This window comes from Mastomys coucha, unplaced genomic scaffold (genome assembly GCF_008632895.1).
Source record: "Mastomys coucha isolate ucsf_1 unplaced genomic scaffold, UCSF_Mcou_1 pScaffold1, whole genome shotgun sequence".
NCBI lineage: Eukaryota > Metazoa > Chordata > Mammalia > Rodentia > Muridae > Mastomys > Mastomys coucha.
The window spans coordinates 58,424,346-58,445,804 of record NW_022196891.1 but is presented as its reverse complement, the minus strand read 5'-3'; the positions used below and the strand labels follow the sequence as shown (position 1 = coordinate 58,445,804).

Below are 21,459 nucleotides of genomic sequence, written 5' to 3'. Positions count from 1 at the left end.
TACAAGGACCGCGCTGGGGGAGGGGCGGGGGGAGGGTGACTGATTTCCTTCCGGCACGTCGCCCGCTCCGGAGGAGGGGGGTGGGGGGTTTCACTTCCGGGACGGTGTTCCGGCCCATTCCAGCCCATTTCCACCCCCGGAGGTAGGTGCTGCTCCTCGACTGGGCTCGGGCCCCGCACCCCCCGCCCCGTGAGTCCATACCAGACGCTCCCTGGCCGCGTCTCGGTGGCAGCCAGCTCCCGGGGCGCTCCGGCGCCGCCGCTCCATCTCCCCTCCAAGCACTCGGCGACCTTCCATCCCTCAGGCTCGGGCTGCGGAGCTCGCTGGCCCGCCCCCTCGGCGAGCCCCTCCCTCAGGACCCCGCGCGACGGGGACACACCCAGACACACCCCCACCCCGGCAGCCTCCGCCGGGCTCTGCCGAGTCCCGGGGCGCCGCCCCCTTCCCCCTCCCGCAACTCCCCTGCCGCGGGGGTTCTGCTCCTCTCTCTTGCTGGCATCTGTGCCACCTCCTTGCATAGCCAGGTCCCCCTTTCCCACGCTTCCCGACACGGAATGGAGGCTGCCCCAGTACCTGACTGGCCAACCCCAAGCGTTCCCGATTCTCCCTTTTACAGCTCTCGCCCCTTCAGTGCCGACGCTAGAGAAAGACTTTTCTCCTGGGGCTTCCTCCTCACTTGGGGAATTGCTGGAAAGAGCAAACAAAAAGGCGCTGGTGTAGGCTCCAAAATAAACATCTGAATCCGTGATGGCATCGACAGAGGCTCTTAATGGATTAAAAGTTTCAAAACAAACAGTAACGCTTTGGAAAAAGGTCAGATTGGTTCAAGTTGCTTCTTGAAAGCCGTGTTTGCACTTCCCTGTTTACTCGATAAGTGTGTTGTAGATGCGAGGTGATAATGTGAGATTGTCAGGACAACTTCCTGGTGTGCTGTGTAGTCTCATAAATTTAGAGATATATTGGATGAACGGTTGGTGAGCCTAAATTCGTAAGTCCTTTTATATTCAAACTACCCCTCGACTAATTAAGACTATTTGATGCAGTTGCAGTCTTTTTAGTGTGAAATTTCATGCTTTATTTGTGTCAGCTGTGAGGAACCAACTTTCCCAAAGTAGCACGACCACTTTGGAATACCCAAGTTCGAGTTTGTTGGGGAGAAAAAGATTTACTTAGCTTTTGCTACCTCTGGAAACTAGGCCCCAAACTAGCATGTTAATCAAATGCTGACAGAGCTGTGGAATGTTTCCTAACCTACAGTTCACCTCAGAGTCTCATATACAAAAAGTGGAAGCTCAAATTGGTACGCTTAAAAGTATGGGCCTCGTCTGGCATGGTGGTCAAAACACTCTAACACCAGCATTCTTTAATCTCAGCAGAAGCAGTCAGATCTTTTTGAGTTAGAAACCAGATAGTCTTACATAGTGAGTTCCAGGAATAGCCTGGGCTATGTAGACCCTGTCTCAAGCCAATACCTGGTGTGGTGGCTTAATTGTAGCATTCCTAAAGGCAGAGGCAGGTAGATCTCTGAGTTCCAGGCTAGCCTGGTCTACAGAGCAAGTTATAGAGTATCCAGAGCTACACAGAGAGACACTGTCTCAGGGGGAAAAAAGTGATAGTAGTGGCCATTCATGTAGGATATTAGTCACTTTATAATCAACCTGTATGTGTTTGATTGCCCCTTCTTAATGAACTTAATTAATAGCTTATTAATAAAGTATGGGCATAGCTTTAATTTTCCACAGCATAGCAGTCACTTTTTTGTGTGTTAATTACATTTTACTGTGAAATCTAGAACACCTTTACCAGGCTTAGCAGCTTACAGTAATCCTAGCACTTAGGAGGTAGCATCAGGAGTTTTAGGCCAGTCTTTTTACTAACAAAACACCTGCTGGCAGTTCTGTTTCTACACCCAAACATAAGGAAGATATCTCTTTGTATATGGAGAATTCTTTTTTTCTTCCTGAGACAAAATTTCACTTATGTAGCCCATACTCATGATTCTCCTGCCTCTGTGTCCCAAGTGCTAAAATTACGTATGTGTGTGTACCTGGCACTCGTGGAAAGACTTTGAATTTTTAGGGATGTTTGAACTAGAAAGCACAAAGGGAGTCAAACTCGTACTAAGATGATGGTTTGCTCTTTTAGCAGGGTTGAATGTCTGCCTGTACTTTCAGGCATGACCATGGAGAAAAGTGGGAACATACAATTGGAGATCCCCGACTTCAGCAACTCTGTTCTTAGCCATCTCAACCAGCTCCGAATGCAAGGCCGTCTCTGTGATATTGTGGTCAATGTGCAAGGACAAGCTTTTCGGGCTCACAAAGTAGTACTGGCTGCCAGCTCCCCTTATTTCCGGGATCACATGTCCTTGAATGAGATGAGTACTGTGTCCATTTCTGTCATCAAGAACCCTACTGTTTTTGAGCAACTTCTTTCTTTCTGTTACACAGGGCGGATATGCCTGCAACTAGCAGATATCATCAGCTACTTAACAGCTGCTAGTTTTCTGCAGATGCAGCATATTATAGACAAATGTACACAGATCCTAGAGGGCATTCACTTCAAAATTAATGTGGCTGAAGTTGAAGCAGAATTAAGTCAAACACGGACAAAGCATCAAGAGAGACCTCCAGAGTCTCACAGAGTTACACCAAATCTAAACCGCTCACTTAGTCCAAGGCATAATGCCTCAAAGGGAAACTGGAGAGGACAGGTCAGTGCCGTGCTGGATATCAGAGAGCTCAGTCCCCCTGAGGAGTCCACCAGTCCTCAGATAATTGAACAGAGTTCTGATGTAGAGGGCCGGGAGCCCATTCTTCGAATCAACAGAGCAGGACAGTGGTATGTAGAAACAGGACTAGCAGACCAGGGAGCCCGGAGTGGTGATGAAGTTAGGGTTCTTGGAGCAGTGCACATCAAAACTGAAAATCTGGAAGAGTGGCTTGGGCCAGAGAATCAGCCTTCTGGAGAAGATGGGAGTAGTGCAGAGGAAGTCACAGCCATGGTGATTGACACCACAGGCCATGGTTCTATAGGACAGGAAAGTTACACTTTAGGGTCTTCAGGAGCCAAGGTAGCTCGGCCAACCAGCAGTGAAGTTGACAGGTAAGTTTTATTTCCCCTTTTAAAGCTATTGTACAGACATTGTTAAATGAGCCCTTGTAACACAGAGCATCTTTCTTAACCTGATATTCAACTTACTTTGGGAGACTGGAAGTATGTCAAAAGATTTGCATTATTTTCAACACAGGAGGCTCCTGGATCTGAAATATTGACGATGTTATGAGAACTATGGTAAAGTTAGCCACTTCAGTGAATCAGAATAGCATCGGCAGCCACTCTAGGATCAGTAATTGCCAGGGCTCTCTGCATTAGGCAGGGAGCTGATTGTCAGAGGTCTGGTAACATTGCTGTTTCTCACACAGGTATATAACCTTGTGGAGTTTGACTTTCGTTATAGCACTGTGTATTTCTCTTTGCCCTTACCTACAGAGAAAGTTTGGTACCATCAATAATGGTTCTTTTTCAAATTAGAGTAATTACAGTAATTCTAGGGAAAAGCTTTTTGAAATGTTTTTCAAGTGTCACCTAGTGATGTTTCCTTTGAAGCTGCTACTACCCCACTCAGCAGTGTGCTGTGGCCTGTGGTCTTCACTGTTTCTTCCTAATATGCTGAGTTTGTTAGAAGAATTCCTCTTAATGGAAATAGCACTGGCTTTCATTTAGTCAATTGAAAGAAAAATGTTACTAGTTTAGTAATATTTTGTGTTCTTTCTTTCTTATTTATTGAGAAGATTTCTGTAGGTCTGGCTGTTCTAGAACTCAGGGCAGTCCTTCTGCCTCAGCCTCCTAAGTGCTGAGATTAGTGGCATGAGTCACCATATTTGTACTTTGTTGTTGTTGTTTTGGGGGGTTGTTTTTGGTTTTGGTTTTAGTTTTTGAAGACAAGGTTTCTTTGTATGGCCCGGCCTGTCCTGGAACTCAGCTCAAAGAGATATCTGCACAGCATTGCTCCCTTGAAAAGTGAATCTGGAGCTGGTGAGATGGCTCAGTGGGTAAGAGCACTGACTGCTCTTCCAAAGGTCGTGAGTTCAAATCCCAGCAACCACATAGTGGCTCACTACTATCCATAATAAGATTTGATGCCCTCTTCTGGCACGACTGAAGTCAGCAACAGTGTACCCATCTGTAATAATAAATAAATTTTAAAAAAACATTATTAAAAGAAAAAAGAAAAGTAAATCTGATTGCCTCTGCCTCCCGAGTGCTGGAATTAAATGGGTGTGCCGCACCACCCAGCTCTTGTTTGTTTTGTTTTTTGGTTTTTTTTTGTTTGTTTGTTTTGAGTCAGGTAATTCAAGATGGCCTATAGCTTACTATGTAGCCTAGGCTAACCTAACTCTTTTAAGCATTCTTCCTGCCTCAGGCTACCAAGCACTAAGACTGTAGACTGGCTTGTTCTTTTCCCTGCTTAAAATAGATTGAATGGGTAAAGGCGCGCAGAGTCAAGCCTGACCATCTGGGCTCACTCCCTGGCACACACATGGCAGGAGGAAAGAATGGGCTCTAGTAAGTTATCCTCTGGCCTCTACACATATACCTCTCATAGATAAGTAAAAACAAAAAAACAAAATTGATCTTAGGAGTAATTAAAACCAGCTAACTCGTTTCTTTAGTTTATAGCTGATAATGTAGACATTTAGGATTTTTTTAGCCACTTAGGTGGTCTTTCTTTGAATATTTTCCATCTTGGGACCTTGATAGAATAAATATTCTTTAGCACAGAATATATTCATCCCCAGTGTTGGTAGCTGTTGTTCTCCTGCATTAGAACTATATTAGAATGTATTATCTTAAATACAGAGAGAGCTTTAATCTATATAAACTATGAACAAATTACCATAAGAGAAGGAATGGCTCAAACTCCAGTAGTCACATAAAAGAACCAGAACTTCTAGGCATCACGGACCATGCTTCGAATCTTAGCACTTGGGAGGTTGGACCAAAGGGTTGCTGTGAGTTGAGGGACATGTAGCCTTGGAACCTAGCCTGTGTAGTGCGTGCCAGGCCACCCAAGGCTTCCTAGCAAGACCATAGCTCATAAAAGCAAAACAACTACAGACTTTTCAGTACTTACTAGAGTAGAAAGTTTCATCTTCTATATAGTCTGCTTGCTTTGTCACTTTGAAAATATTTGTTTGATTTAGTTCCATTCCTCAGCAATAAGATAAAGTAGAAACAGCATTCAAGTTCTTTGACACTACTTGTCTATTGGTCCCCTTTATGCTCCTTTCCAACAGATTTAGTCCCTCCGGCAGTGTTGTTTCCATGACAGAAAGACACAGAGCCAGAAGTGAGTCTCCTGGGAGAATGGATGAGCCTAAGCAACTTAGCTCCCAGGTATGTCGTTTTGGGCTTAGGGTTGCTGTGTTTGTTGAAGAACTTGTCCCTGAATAAATGAGTAAGAAAGAAAGATGGAGGAGAAACAACAGTGGCCCTATTAAATACTGGATTTGATATATATTAAATGTTTCTTAATCTTGCTTGGGAGCACACTAGAATTAGATTTGAGATGTAGAAAGAAAAAACTAACAGTATTTGGGTAGAACAATGGCTCAGTAGTAAGGGCACTTACTGTTCTTACTGAAAACCCTGGTTTGATTCCTAGTGCACAACCATCTATAACTCCAGTTCCAGGGTTCCAGTGTCCTCTCCTGACCTCTGCAGCCACTAGGCACACACGTGTTCCATATATGTACATGTAGGCAAAGCACTCCTACACATAAAATTGTCTTTTTTTAAATGTGGAACTTTCTCCTGATTATAAGGCTATACCTGTAAACCTAAGAGTAAAATTTACTCCTGAACATTATACCTTTGGGTCATTTAGGACCTGGATTAGAAGTAGTTTCATTTGAGGAAGAAAGAGAGAGAGAAAAAGAGAGAGAGAGAGAGAAAGTAGTTGCTAGCTTATATATAATATCTAAACAAGTGTAAAAAAAAACAAGCTTACACTTTCTGTGTATTCTTTTGTATAAATATTATCTTTGCATGTTTGGGTATATAAATATATATATAAATAATTTATTGCTTTTTTATGTGCATTGATGTTTTGCTTGCATATATGCCTTCCTTCTACATACTTCCCAACTTTCCTTAGGTAGTGTAAGTGGTTGGTTGAAATTTTTTTGTCTTTTACAGATCTTAATCATTGAGTATTGATTTTCAAAGCTGTAAACCATAGAGAACACAATAAATTAGATACTTTAGTCCTTTAAAAGGAAATATAAGTAGTAAAGATTATATTGCTTACCAGATAAAATTAATGCATGCACTGGAGAACAGAGACAAGAGGATGGATCTCTGTCATTTCAAAGCCAGCCTGCTCTATATAGCAAATTCCAGGCCAGTGAAGGCTATATGGTAAGATTCTGTCTTTAAAAAAGAAAGAAAAAAGAAAAAAATGAATAGCTAATTTTTTTAACTTCTGTTAGAATTTCTTGTTATCCAAACCATTGGACATTTGTTATATGTATTAGTATACTAAAGCAATAAAGTACTATTACAAACTAAGTTTTTGTTTTAGGGTTTTTGTTGTTTTGAGGCATGGTCTCCATCTCCCAGGCTGACCTCAAACATGCTCCATCTGACTTTACCTCCCTAGGGCTGGAATTACAGATGTGTTCAGTACACCTCACTATTTTGTTAGGGTTTTTTTGTTGTTTTGTTTTGTTTTGTTTTTTGTTTTTTAATTGAGTGGTAGAGAAAATGTTAAGAGCTAAGGGGGAAGCTAGAATGCCTTTCTTTCCCCATCTCTCAAATCTGGTATAACACACAAAGGTAACTAGTTATGCAAATAGATGGAGTGATGAGGGCAGATCTTAACAGCCTTATAGATTAATCACCCAAGCACACAAAAAGAATATGAGTACTCACAGGTATTTACTAGACTTAGGGTCCACGTAATGCACGTGTCCACACATAGACAGAGTTGTGTATCTGTGTGGGAAGGTGATTTGTTTGTGAGGATAGTGTACATGTCTATATGGCAGCTAGAAGTAAACCTCATACCTGACAGTGGGGGCGCATGCCTTTTATCCCAGCACTTGGGAGCCAGAGGCAGGCTTTGAATTTGAGACCAGCCTGGTCTACAGGGTGAGTTGCAGGACAGTCATGGCTACACAGGGAGACCCTGTTTTGGGGGGAAAAAAAGAAGAAGAAAAGAAAAAAACAGGGAGGAGGAAAAGTAAACGTCAGATGTTGCACTTTTACCTTAATTTTTCTTGAGAAAGGGTCTCTAACTGGCCTCACACTCTCACACTCAAAGACTCGGCTAGATTCCTGTTTGTCTCTGCCTTCACAGTGCTGGAATTAAAAATACAGTGCTGCCACAAGCTTCTTTCACAGAGGTTCTGGGAATTAAGCACAGTCCTAACATATGCAGGGCAGGCAAGCACTTTACTGACTGAGCTGTCTCCCCAGCTGTGGATTTTTTTTTTCTTCTAACTAAGCAGATTTTAAATGCAGTTTCCATCTTCCTTCCCTTCCTCTTCCATAGAAAGACAGGCAGGGAGGCAGGCAGGAAGAGATTCAGTTTTAATTATCAGTGTGTGTGTAATTTTGTACACTTGAGTACAAGTGCCTGTCGAGGATAGAGGAGGGCCTGCAGTGGTTTGAATGAGAATGGCCCCCATAGCCTCATCTATTTGAATGCATGGTCCCTGGTTGTAGAAAGATGAGGAGGTAGGCCTTGGAGGAAATGTGTTACTAGGGTGGCATTTGAAGTTTCAAAAGCCAAGCCAGGCTATCTGGCTGTCTGCCTCCTGCCTGAGGATCAGATCAGATGTAAATTTTCAGCAGCACCATGTCTGCCTGATGCCTCTACAATTCCCACCATGATGATCCTGGATTAGCCCTCTGAAACTGTAAGCAAGCCCTCAATTCAGTGCTTTATTGTATACATTGCCTTGGCCATAGTGATTTGTCACAACAGTAATAACCCTAAGACAGCTCCAGGAATTCCAGGAGGTTATGGGTACTGTGAATAGAACTCAGGTCCTCTAGAAGAGCAACAAACGCTTTTAACTACTGAGCCATCCCTCTAGCTCCATCCTCCCCTATGTGAGATGGGAGAGTGTGTTGTTATCCAGGCTGTCCTTAAGCTCTTCAGGGTAAAGATCTGCCTGCCTTAGTCTCCCAAGTAACAGGGGCTTTATTTTGCACCACTCTGCCAGGATTTAAATCTTTTTGGTTTTTTCTTTAAGGCTCACAAATGCTGGAATTGCAAGAATATAACACCATGCCTGGCTTAAATGTAGTTTTTGGTTGTAATTAGGATAAAGATTGTATTAGAAATTATATTTACCTCGCTAAAGCAAAAGATAAAGTCTATAAAGAAACAGAATACAAATAGTACTGTCTAAGGCTGGTGAGGTGGGTCTTCAGGTAAAGGCAGCCACTACTAATCCTGACAACCTAGAACCACATGTCTAGAAGACAAAACTGATTTCCATATATACCACACACATTCCCTCTCCCAAGAAGTCTGCCTAATGTAGCTGTTGAAAACTGCACTCAGCTCCCTAGGAAGAACAGCAAATGCTGTTACTACTGAGCTATCTCTCCAGCCCTAATAAATGTAATACTAAAAAAGAAACACCAAACAAGTAAACAAAAACTTTAAAAGTACTGTCAAGAAATGATAAGAAAGGGGCTGGAGAGACAGCTCAGTGGTTAAGAGCGCTGACTGCTCTTCCAGAGGTCCTGAATTCAATTCCCAGCAACCACATGGTGGCTCACAACCATCTGTAATAGGATCTGGTGTGTCTGAAGACAGCTACGGTATACTCGTATACATAAAATAAATAAATCTTTTTTTAAAAAAAGAAATGATAAGAAGGACTAAATATGTCTACATACTTTAATGTGTAAGAAAATTTATTATAAGTTCACTTACCAGTTATTTTCCTGTGCAACAGAAGACCAAAGCAAGGCAAAATTTTATATATTTTATTGCAATCATTTGCTCTTGTGCATGTATATACATGTGTGCATGTGCATGACCCAGTGCATGTGGGGCTATCAGAGGACAACTTGGAGGAGTTGGTTCTCCCATCTTGTGGGTCACTAGGAATCAGCTTAGGTTGTCAGGCTTGGAGGCAGAACCTCTACCTGCAGGAATACCTCACTGGCTCACTTACATTACTATAAGCCAAAAAGAGGAGAGAAAGAAATCTGATGGATTAAAAATATTGAAGCTGTAGCTCAGTGGTAGAGCACTTGTCTGAAGACATGAAACAAAAATGCCCAGCACTTCAAAACAGAATGTATAAGGCCCTGGACTTGACATACAGCCCTTTAAAAAAAAAAAAAAATGACTTTCTTAAAATCATTTTCTTTTTTCTACCACTGGAAAGTTAAAAATATTTGGCCTAATTTTCCAAGTAAGTTACAGTCTTTCCAGGTCAGTTTTCCCACTACTCATGAGCATTCAGTGTCTGTTTTGACTTGTAGGCCTCTCAGTGCTTGCTATAATTCCATCAGATTCTTTCTGTTTTGAGTCTGAGATTCCTCATTGTTCTGAGTCCACTTAAAGCCTCATTCCCAAGTTTTTTCTACCCTGATAAGCCCGGTGTTCTTTGATGTTCTTTTTCCGTAAACCACTATTAGAGCATTTTACATACTGTGCATTATTTTTCCTCTCTAGGAGGAGGGAAGACATGGGAAGCAAGCACTGTACACTGAAGAAAACCCCAGCATCTTAACTTTTTCTGACTTCTACTCATTTGTATAAATTATTCCTTCCCTGTTTGTTTGATTTTGTGGTTCTTACTAAATTGAGGTCTCCTTCCTTGAGAGCAGACTGTTTCTAACCTTATATCTCTGACATTGTCAGTTTAACTTTTTGTCATTGCAGATATCACAAACTATAAAAGTTATATCTACTAAATAGGAGGTTATTTAGTAGCACTTGAAATCTCCAGTTTAAGGGGAGAGCTAAAATTCTCAACTTTGAAAAGCTTTAGTAACACTAGTGCTTTTTTTATTCTTTTTTAATTCTTTGAGTATCTGGTAGCAATTAAAGATTGAAGTGATGGGGAACTTTGAAGTCTCTATCAAGTACATGGGATACTTGTTTTAGAAAGTGTGGAAATTTTCAGGTGTAGTAGTTTACCCCTGTAATCCCAGCACTTGGGAAACTGAGGCAGAAGGATCACTTCAAGTTTGAAGCCAGCCTGAGCTATATACAAGTTCTAAACCAAGGCTGTCATGTATCAAAGTGACAAATAAAAAGTAAAAGAAATCATTTTGGTGGTGTTTGCTTTGCTTTTGGTTTTGGTCCATTTATTTGACATAGCCCTGGCTGTCCTGAAATTCTCTCTGTAGACCAGACTGGCTTTGAACTCAGAAATCTGCCTGCCTCTGCCTCCCAAGTGCTGGTGAAATAATTAATTCTTAAAATGTTTTTTGAAGAAAGTACTGATTGAGTTCATAGCTATTTGGCAATGCAGAATATCCTTGTATGTTATATATTATAGGGAATTGCCAAGTGGAATAGGGAAAACCCAGAGGCACCCACTTTATGGCCTCCTTTCATTTATTTTTTAAAATAACTTTTGTTTGTTTGTTTTGAGACAGGGTTTCTTTGTGTAGCTCTGGCTATCCTGGAACTCACTCATAGACCAGGCTGTCCTGGAACTCTGCCTCTGCCTCCCAAGTGCTGGGATTAAAGGCGTGTGCCACCACTTCCCGGCTAAAATAACATTTTAAAAAGTTACATTCATGTGTGTTCATGTTTGTATATCACTCGTGTGTCTGTGTGTAGCATAGCCATAGTGTGTATGGAGGTCAAAGGACAACTTGTAGGAATCATTTCTCTCCATTCACCATGTGGATCTCAGGGATTGAACTCAGGTTGTCAGACTTTTCTTTTGCAGGGACAGCAGTATGTGTTTTGAGAACAGGATCTCTCTATGTAGCCCTGAGTGCTGGAATTTAAAGGCTGTATGTAGTTGACTCTTTAAGTGTTTTCCTGCACTGAGCCACCACACCAGTCCTCTTCTGTTTTCGAAGTTCAAAACAAAAAAACTACTTTGTTTGCTCTTCACTTGGAGCTTTACCACAGTCAGTTTAAATGAGATTAATCACAGTGCATGATTTTTGTAATCATAGTTTAGTGATTATTAAATACATCATTTTCTATGTGTACACAGAACTGGTGTGGCTTGACTTTCCTCAAAGTTTCAAAGTGTTTTTTAAAAAATTGTTTCCTCAAGATTATAAATAAAGCAGGGCAGTGGTGTCACATGGCTTTAATCCCAGCACTTGGGAGGCAGAGGTAGGCAGATTTCTGAGTTCAAGGCCAGCCTGGTCTACAGAGTGAGTTCCAGGACAGCCAGGGCTACACAGAGAAACCCTGTCTCAAAAAACGAAATAAATAAATAAATAAATAAATAAATAAATAAGATTATAAATAAAACTGAAGTTAAGTTGACTTGACACCTGAGGGCAGGAAGAAAACTATATGCAAAATATATGTACATATATATACATATGAGTTTATAGCACTTAATATATACACACAAATACATGGATTTGTAATGTTTAATTATCACGACGTGGTTACCAAACTAAAGTGCCCAACTGTATCAGTTCATTCAGTGCTCAACACAGCCTCTGAAGGAAATGATATCAAAAACTAAGGATAGATAGTAAGTGGAACCCAAATTTGAAACCAGGGCACTCTTAATTATTACATGATACCATGCATTCAATTTTTTTTCCAAAATGCCTGAGTTTGATGATATATGGCTGTAGTGCCAGCCACATAAGAGACTAAGCAGGAGGATATCTTGAACTAGGAATGTTTGAAGCTAGCTAGTGAGAGTCTGTTGCCAAAAATAACATTTTGGTTTTTTGAGACAAGGTTTCATTCGTATCCCTGGCTAGCCTTGAGTTTTTGCTGCTCCTCTCTCATCTTCCTCAGTGCTGGAGTTACAGATTACAAATGCTCACATGAGCCATCATGTCCAGTTCAGATTCTTTTTTTGTTTGTTTGTTTTTGGTTTTGTTTTTGTTTTTTTGTTTTTCAAGACAGGGTTTCTCTGAATAGCCCTGGCTGTCCTGGAACTCACTCTGTAGACCAGGCTGGCCTCGAACTCAGAAATCCACCTGCCTCTGCCTCCCAAGTGCTGGGATTAAAGGCGTGCGCCACCACCGCCCGGCCAGTTCAGATTCTTAAAAATGCATCTCAAGAGTGTTATGACCAATCTCTAACCTCACGAGAATCCCACAAAGCTGGAACAGTGTGTGATGACCTTGTTAGGAGCCTCAGAGAAGTTTCTTTGTGTTTTGTCCTTGGTCACTTGGGATTTCTTAGTAAAGTACTGCCTTATTCTTTCTTTGAGTTCTGTTTTGATGACCTAGGGAATTGAATAAAAATTCTATAGGAAATAAATCAAAAGCTAGATGCTATGAGTACTCCTCACTTGGGAAGTTGAGACAGGAGGATTATTAAGAGTTTGAGGCTAGTATGAGCTGCATGGTGAGACCCTGTCTTAAAAACCATAAGCTTGCATGTACACTTGAACTGGTTCCTCGGTATGCAGCTGAGCTGCCTCTTTTGGAACTGCTGGAAAGCACTGTCAGGCTTGGACATGGCAGAAGACTGCCTTACAAACTAAACCAGACGGAGTGGGAACCAGGTGAATCTTCACTATTTTATATTCTTTGTACTAATATCTTGGCTTCTGCTAAAAATTATCATTATTTCCTACATGATTTTGTTTAAAAAATTGATCTCAATGACTTTAGTAGTCAACAGGCCAAAAAAAAAAAAAGAAGAGGAAAAGAAAAGGAAGAAAAGAAAATTAGTAATTTCTGAATTTAACATAGAATTTTGAGCTAAAAGTGTTAATTACTTCAAAACATATTTTTAAATATTTTTTATTGTTTCATTTTACTTTTTATTATTATTATTACTATTATTATAAATAAATCTGACTAAGTAATCCTGGTGGCCTTATACTCACTGTGTAGACCAAGCTGTCCTGGAACTCCAGAGCTCCACCTCCCTCTGACTTTCAAGTTTCGGGATTAAAGACATGCACCACTATGCCCAGCTTTATTATTCCCTACCCCCAGCCCCAGCCCCACTTGCTCTGGCCCCACTTGCTCCAGCCATATTTATTTCATATATGTGGGTACACTGTCACTGTCTTCAGACACAGCAGAAGAAGATGGCATCAGATGCCCATTACAGATGGTTTAAGCCACCATGTGGTTGCTGGGAATTGAACTCAGGACTTCTAGAAGAGCAGTAGTCAGTGCTCTTAACTGCTGAGCCATCTCTCCAGCCCTATGCCCAGCTTTATTATTTTTCAAATTATGCATGTGTTTCTGGTGGGGAAGTATGTGCACATATGTGTAGATGCCTGTAGAAGCCAAAGGCATTAAACTGGAGCTTGCAGGCAGTTATGAGCAAGTAGACATGAGTGCTAGGAACTAAACTCTAGCCATCTGCAAGAACTGTGTACACTTCATGACTGAGCCGTTTTCCAGAACCTAGTCCAAAACTTTGTAAGTTAGCTGTTTAAAGGAATATGTCCTTATCCTTTCAGTTGTCAGATGGAAAAACTCCATGTCTTTAGCCAGTTTACTCTAAAGTCACTTAAAGCTTTTTAGTTTAGGGAGTGGAGAGAGCCCAGTGGTTAAGAGCACTGACTGCTCCTCCAGACGACCCAGGTTCAATTCCTAGCATTCACATGGGCCTCACAACTGTTTGAAACTCCAGTTCTTGGGGGCTCCAAGAGCACTAGGCACACATGATGCATAGATATACATGCAGGCAGAATACCCATATACATAAAATAATAAAAATTTAAAGAATTTTTTTTTTAGTTTTTAGAATGATGATGTGCTAGTTATTGTTATGAGGTATATATATATATGTATTCCATAATATTCCATAATTATATTCCTAATGCTGGTTAACATGGTAATAATAGTGTCATAAATGAAATTTTATTATATTTGCCTGTATATATTCCATACTTTCATATGTAGTACACATAAGCCACATTTGAATTTTTGTTTTAATTAGTAAAAAGCGATTGAAATTAAAATTTTTCCCCAATTGTACTAGGTATATGACACATGCTAACCATGTGGCTACTACATTAAATAGTTCAAATTACAGAACATTTTCATCACAGAAAGAAAGTTCTATATATTCTGTAGTCAGTTGTCCAGAATATAGTTGTGAGGATAGAGTCAAGGAATAGTATTGTGGGCTCATATTCTCCTGGTACTGTAAGTTAGTACTAAAGCAGAGGTTTGGGGTTTGGTTTTTGGAGGCATGCCTCATGTAGTTCAGGCTGAGCTTCAACTCCCTAGTAGCCAAAGGTAATCTTGAACTCCTAACCCTGATGGTTCCACCTCCCCAAGTATAGCAGAGGCTTAATAAGTATCCAGCCAGAACTTTGCATTGCACTTTTTTTTTTGTTTGTTTTGTTTTGTTTTGTTTTGTTTTTCGAGACAGGGTTTCTCTGTGTAGCCCTGGCTGTCCTGGCTGTCCTGGAACTCACTCTGTAGACCAGGCTGGCTTCGAACTCAGAGATCCGCCTGCCTCTGCCTCCCAAGTGCTGGGATTAAAGGCGTGCACCACCACTGCCCGGCTGCATTGCACTTTTTATAGCAATGAAATAGTACTCTCAGAAATCTTTTTACATTATTATGTTAATAGCGTTACTTTTTTGTTTGTTTGTTTTGTTTTTCGAGACAGGGTTTCTCATAGCTTTACTTTTTGATAGTATTAACTCTTCCCTCTTGGCTCCTCGTTACAAGTAAGCAAATATGGGCTAGGAATGTAACTAAGGCTCAGAGCATTTGCCTAGCTTGCACAAGGCCCTGTGTCTGTGTTCTATTCCTTACATCACACAGACATAGAAACATACTTTTTAGTAATAGGCAAGTACATTGGGTTGCTTTTCATGTCTGTGCTTAACATATGTAATATTCACTTACTTCTGACTCAGGTAGAAGAGTCAGCAATGATGGGAGTAAGCGCCTATGTGGAGTATCTTCGAGAACAAGAAGTGTCTGAGCGATGGTTCCGGTATAATCCCCGTCTCACCTGCATCTACTGTGCCAAATCTTTCAACCAAAAGGGAAGTCTGGACCGCCACATGCGCCTACACATGGGAATCACACCATTTGTCTGCCGCATGTGTGGAAAAAAGTATACCCGGAAAGATCAGCTGGAATATCACATCCGCAAGCACACAGGCAACAAGCCCTTTCACTGCCATGTTTGTGGCAAAAGTTTCCCCTTCCAGGCCATCTTGAATCAGCACTTTCGAAAAAACCACCCTGGTTGTATACCCCTGGAAGGGCCTCATAGCATTTCTCCTGAGACTACTGTCACATCTCGGCAAGCTGAAGAAGGGTCACCTTCACACGAAGAAACAGTGGCTCCTGGAGAGTCTGCTCAGGGCTCAGTTTCTACTACTGGGCCAGATTGAAACATTGAGGGGGAGGGGGCAAACCCTCTTCCCCTTTGGGCCGTAACCAGCCCCTATCAGGACCATGGATTGGTACTTAGATTCACAAAATGCCACGTCACTCAACTAGAAGATGTTCCCATGGTTTTGCCAAATTAGAAGACCAACATGCGGAAAGCGCTAAAGGCCCTTCTCATCCCCACCTCACACTTTGGAAAATAATCAAGCAAATCAGCTTCTAATTCAGGGATCAACAGCCTTGGTTTGTTAACTTTATAAGAAAAAAATGTTTTTAAACAAACTGATCAATGAATCATTTATCTACCAATCATGATTGGACCCCGTACTTAGGTCCATAGCATCTTGATGGGTGAAGTCCCAGATCTAAAAAGAGCAGCAGGAGCTTTGGCCAAGTGAAGCAGCCTATCAGAAGAGGGAAAGGTAGTCACAATGGTGAGAAAGGGGAATCTTTCTTTCCTCTTCCCTGCCAGAGCATGCATTTCCATGTTTAAAGGAGAAAAATGAATACTGGTGGTTCTTAATCATCTAAAAGGTTAGACTGACTTTATCTGGTGAGGCATCTAATACTCTGCCTAGTTGTTTCCTGTGATCAGTTCCAGGTAGCTAGCTACCTTGGAGCAGTATTCCAGCAGGCAGAAGCACCTGAAGCACGAAGGGCCTGGAGAAGTAAAAAGCCCCTAAGCGTTTATAGTAGACACTCTTGAGAGCTTGGGAAAGAGGAGCAGGGAGGAAGTACTTCTAGGCTTTGCAGATACTGCACAGCCTGGAGCTGAACTGCAACTTCCTGTTTGGTGTTTGTAAACCGTAGCATACACCCTTGGGTGTTATAAAAATGTTTCTAGTTATGTGATTTAACTTGTTAGGCTGACTACCAAAAGTTCATCTTCTTGAGCTCCTAAGTTTCATATAACAGCAATATTATACATCAAAATGTCACTTTCCAGTAAATGAGCCTGGATTGTATTTTTAAGTCCATAGGTCTCCACATTTGATAACTTTTATATGGGATTTTTAAACAGTTTTTTTTTCTGCAATGTTATAGTGAAGAGAGATTCAACACTATTGTTCTTATTGCAACCACAGTTTAATTTCCTTCAACATGTTTTATACTTCATATTTTCAGTCCAATGAAGAACCTCACTTAAATCTGTGTCTTGGGTCTGCAAATCTATATATAATTCATAAACCAATTAGCAAGTTGCTGGTGACTCCAAGAGCTTTGTTTTTTTTGTTTTTTTAAATAATACACTACAGGGCACTTCACTTACAAGAAAATATCATGCACAATCATGTTGCAATAAATGATCCAGGGATCAATTCTTATCAGGTGTGGTTACACTATCATTCCTAAGATTTTTAAAACTTCAAGGGGCTTTTTTAGTGATCTTGAGTTTTTCTGAGATTCTTAATCCAGCTCTGAAAGAATTTACCAAACACCCAGAGCTTTATATGCTCATCTTGTGTGCGAGAGAGAGGAGGAATATTAAATGATACAGGCAAATGGGTGCCTGCACTGTACCATGCAAATAGACATCTCTAGCTTGAGTAATTTTAAGAGAATATTTAAATGTGTAATGGTTTTGGTACAGAGATGTTGATGATTCTAAGAGATTTGGGAGATGGGCTGGTCCTACCTGCACTAGTGAGCCATTTCTGAGAATGTGAACCTTGTGGACTCCTTCCTTGCGAGCACTCTGTGGTATGTAAAAAGGTGGGGGAAAGCTGTTTTTTAATAAGAAACTGGAATGCAGAGGGTGGCTTTGAGCAATCTGAGAATCAGATATACTGTATCACTAGAGAAAGATTTTCTCTTCTGAAGAAGTATAGAAATGCATCTTTTAAAGGAGTATATGGTACTCCACTTGAAGAGCCTGCCCTTAAAAGCAGCAGTGGTGAGTCGTGTCTCATCTGATCATCACAGGCAGGCTTCCTGCTACTTAGTTGGGCACCAGCGTGATATAGTAAAAACTGTCCCCTAGAGTCACCTGAGCGATGACTGTGCTCCAAGGCATAAAAACATAGAGCTGAAGTTCTAAGGACACTTTGTAACTTGTGCTCAAGGTCTTCAGTGGACAGATCTTAGCATCACTGTCAGGCGGGTAGCTGGGAAGGACAGAACATGCTGCTTCAGATGGATTTTTTTTAAGCCAACCAAAAATATAAGTCTACTCTACTTTTGAAAAGTTAAGTTGTATGCTGAAAGGTTGTTTTCTACATTAATAGCTTTTTAGTTTATATGTGAGAAAATTGAACTTTTAACTATTACCAAATTCTAATGGTAAAGTGCAGTAATTTCTGTAAAAAGAAACTTGGAGCACTTATCAACACTCCATCCAAGGTCAGGCACAAGCAGCTTGAATGGGGTAGAGACTGTCGAATTCATGTGGAAATGTTAGGCATGCTTGGTGGGTTCCCTTCCATTTTCACTCATTTCTAATAGGGTTTTACTGTACTGATACTGTGAACAGAGTGCTTCCGGTCCTATGACCACATCAGCACAATCTTCTCTGCTGGTCTCTCCTCTTAACTGGCCTAGCCAGAGCCATGAAATTCATGAGACTTCTAGCCAGGCTACCTTTGAAATAAGTTAAAGTTTGCAAAAATAACCTTGTGTTTTAGTTAGAAGTGATACCTACCGTTCTAAATATCCAGGATTCGTATCCAGATTCACTGTGACGTTGTCCTACTTCTTTGCTAACATCGTTGTAGAGTCATAAGGGTTAGTAGTATACTATGTATATTAATGAATATTGGTGTGTACAAGGAGTATGCTCACGAAGGGTGTACTAAGTGGACTTTAGTTGTTGCTGAAACTTACTACCAAATCTTGACTTGCACACGTCACCTTGTGAGGGGAACTACATTAGCAGTGAGAGCTAAGTCATCAGTAGATAATGCAATGCCATGAAGTTGCAGTGTTGGGACTGTTACCATTCAGTGGCATTTAGCAGCAGAGGAGCTATCCAGTATTCTGAGCAAAAACAGAGAGTTGGCCACATGGTATCTGTTTTCATTCTAAATAGACTTTTTATTCTCTCTGAATTCTGATACTGGCATAAACTGTGGCATTCACGTGGCAGTATCACTGTATTTTCGCAGAAAGGCTCTTCCTAATGAATTCTTCTCTTTTTTACTCAGAACCATAATTACCTCTAAACTGAGTTGAATTTTATTTTACATAAATTCCAAGTTACTCCATAATTTCATGTTTTGTTTAGTTTTTGGATATTTGAGACAGGGTCTTGAGATATATATCTATGTGATCACATATATATATGTGTGTGTGTGTATATATATATATATAATCTCAAGCCCCTTGCTGTCCTGGTCCTCACTATATAGCCCAAGAGGGCTTTGACCTCATAAGTACTGAGATTACAGGAATGTACCACCACACTTGGCCCCCATTCCATTTTATTGTGCTAAAGAACTAAATCTAATCTTGACTACATAAAACTGGATTAGTCTGTGAAGTTCAAAGAAGAAAGAAAGCAGTGAAGAAAAGTTTTCTTGTGCAAAGCATTTTTGTTTGTTTATTTCCAGTTTCCCTTCCCATCAGTGAAAGTTTCCCAAAGACGATGTGAAGTAAAGGTAGACTGTCCGTCTTCATCACGGAAAGCCAGCTTCCACTGGATTTGTCTGGTGGAAGAGTGACGTTTGTAACTTCATTTTTAGTAGTTGAGTAGTCCTTTGTCCAAGAAATAGTTTTTACATAGTCTTACTACTAACTCACACTAGTTTGTTTATTTTTTCTAACCTGTATAAATTACTTTTGTTTAACCAGAAGGTCTAATTTAAAGAAATAGAAGCAGTGGAAAGTGGGAAGACTTCATCGCAGTAGGAAAGCACTTAGGAAGATTTGAAATCCTGGGAGATATGTAAGCAAGTGTAATTTATTTTTTTCTCTTCCAAATATGTGCTTTATCTTATTAGTATTCTTATTTATTCAAGGAATATTGACCAAGTCTTTACTGAGCAGTCTTTGGAAGTGGAGCTTTTTACCTAGGCCACAGTGGAAAAGAATTTAAGATGCTAAAATATATTCATACCTGAGAGTTAGGAAAGGAACAGCAAGCAGTTGCCAGGTAAATCACTGTGTTTGAGTGTAGCTCTGAGCAGATCAGATCCCGAGGGCTTAAATTAGAGCAGTGTTCAGCGAGCCATGGTCTTTCCGTGAAATACAAAGGTACCTGTCCAAACACCTGTGGACTTAGGTATTGTTTATGGTTTCTTTATACAATAATGATAAAAATGAGTCTATGGCCAACAAATCCCAAAAGTACTCAATGTCTAGAAGGTGTCAGATGAGGTTTGCCATCTTCTGGCTTCCTTTCAGAGATTGACTACAAATGATTTTTCCTAACATTTGACCTTAGGTAGTTTGGTAGAGGCTTTAATTTCACAGTCTTATCTGCATCTGGTACTTAAGAATGTGTCATTGTTTTCTAGATCCTCATAAGCCCTCTTTGTGTTTCTTGTGCTTGATTGCCATTCCAAAGGGTATTTAGAATGAATTATAAGCCACAAGGAAGCAGGGTTATGACTTGTTCTTGTTTAAAAGGTTTAAGTAGATTAAGTTCAGAATAGTTGTTTGTAACAGAATATTTCTTATTTTAAAAAGAAATGTTCACTTATAACTGTGTGGGACTAAATGTGTACTCTGTTCAAAGCTTTATGTTTTTATAAGTAAGTTTTGCCATTTTTTGATCTTGCTTTAACTGATTTGCATAATAATTTAACCTCCCTAGAATTAAAGGACAATTTCTGTTACAGATAGATATTACTGGCTGTGGTAACTCTTGCCTGTAATCCCAGCACTTGGGAGGAGAAGGTGAGGATCAGAGTTCAGAGTTATCCCTGGCTACATAGAGTTTGAGAGTAGCCAGGACTATGTGAGAGATTATACTGTTTTTCTACATTAGATACCCATACTTTTCATTCACTTTAATTTTCTTAAGCAAATTCACTCTGTCCTCGTGTGGACTAATAAAAAGTCTAAAATCTTTCTATCTTCTTCTTCTGGATGTTTTAAAGCATAGTAAAACATCAGGATTTCAAATTTTTCATAGGCCCATTCTTGCAAATCTGCTATTATCTCACTTGTTAAAATACTTATTGGACCATTACATATTTGCTTTGTGAAGATTCATCCTTAATGTTATATAAGATGCAGAGAAATGTAAAATTTTAACTGTGGTCATAGAAATGCTTGCAAGGGAGAATATGACTTCTCCCCATTTGGAAATAAGACAAGGACTTCAGAGTTTTGTTTAGGCAGAGTTTTCTAGGCTGTGCTAATTCAGTATGGTGAGTTTGATTTGTTGTTATAAAAGTAGGATGAGTCATTAGTTTCCATGCACAACATGTCTTTAGTTCTTTTGGTTTGGTTTGGTTGTTCATTTTGTGACAGGGTCTCGGTATATATATCTCTGGCCTGGAACTGCCCTTGTAGACCAAATTGGCCTGGACCTCAGAGATCTTTCTGCCTTCCAAGTGCTGGGTCCAAAGGCATGTGTCTCCATGGTTGGCCACCTCTTTGTTTTTAAAGTTGCCTTCTAATAAGCTCTACTATGTTTTATGTGATATAGTAGCCTTGGAAGAATAGAGAATCCTCATTGTAAAGTTTCAGGCTATTCATCTAAGTTAAATGTACCTTATTTCAAAGCACATTACACTTAGTAATAATGGGTTTTCTAATTGATCTGGGACATGTTACTTGGAAGAGATTGCTGCAGATAACTGAACATCCAGCTATACTCTCTTTGAGGTCTTGCTTATAGATGTCATTTAAATAGGAATCAATTGGAAGCATTGACATTTGCCAAACATTACGACATTACGACTAATCCTCAGTATTTTTGCTTCTTTGCTTTCCAGTATTTTCCTGGTGTTTAGATCAAGGGTTTTTGTTTTTTTGGTTTTTTTTTTTTTTTTTTTT

General features: G+C 40.3%; 1 protein-coding gene across 4 annotated transcripts; it reads left to right on the top strand.

Annotated features, from left to right (window-relative positions):
- Zbtb37 (zinc finger and BTB domain containing 37) lies at nt 1–20,279 on the top strand. Of its 4 annotated transcripts, none has more exons than XM_031386848.1 (5): nt 1–142; nt 617–813; nt 2,149–3,105; nt 5,301–5,400; nt 15,036–20,279. In XM_031386848.1, the coding sequence occupies exons 3-5, from the start codon at nt 2,177–2,179 to the stop codon at nt 15,519–15,521; spliced, it is 1,515 nt and encodes a 504-aa protein (XP_031242708.1). In that variant the 5' UTR covers nt 1–142; nt 617–813; nt 2,149–2,176; the 3' UTR covers nt 15,522–20,279. The 4 variants fall into 4 exon arrangements, with proteins under 4 accessions (XP_031242708.1, XP_031242705.1, XP_031242695.1 ...); XM_031386845.1 differs by having other exon boundaries at nt 2,146–3,105; XM_031386835.1 differs by lacking the exon at nt 617–813 and having other exon boundaries at nt 3–142; nt 2,146–3,105.
- Nucleotides 20,280–21,459: the final 1,180 nt, after the last annotated feature.

Excerpts from the sequence above, each read along its gene's own strand:
- Zbtb37 (XM_031386848.1), top strand. The coding sequence starts at position 2,177 with ATGACCATGGAGAAAAGTGGGAACATACAATTGGAGATCCCCGACTTC. Across the intron at positions 3,106-5,300 it reads ACCAGCAGTGAAGTTGACAG|ATTTAGTCCCTCCGGCAGTG; the intron begins GTAAGTTTTATT and ends CCTTTCCAACAG. Across the intron at positions 5,401-15,035 it reads CTAAGCAACTTAGCTCCCAG|GTAGAAGAGTCAGCAATGAT; the intron begins GTATGTCGTTTT and ends CTTCTGACTCAG.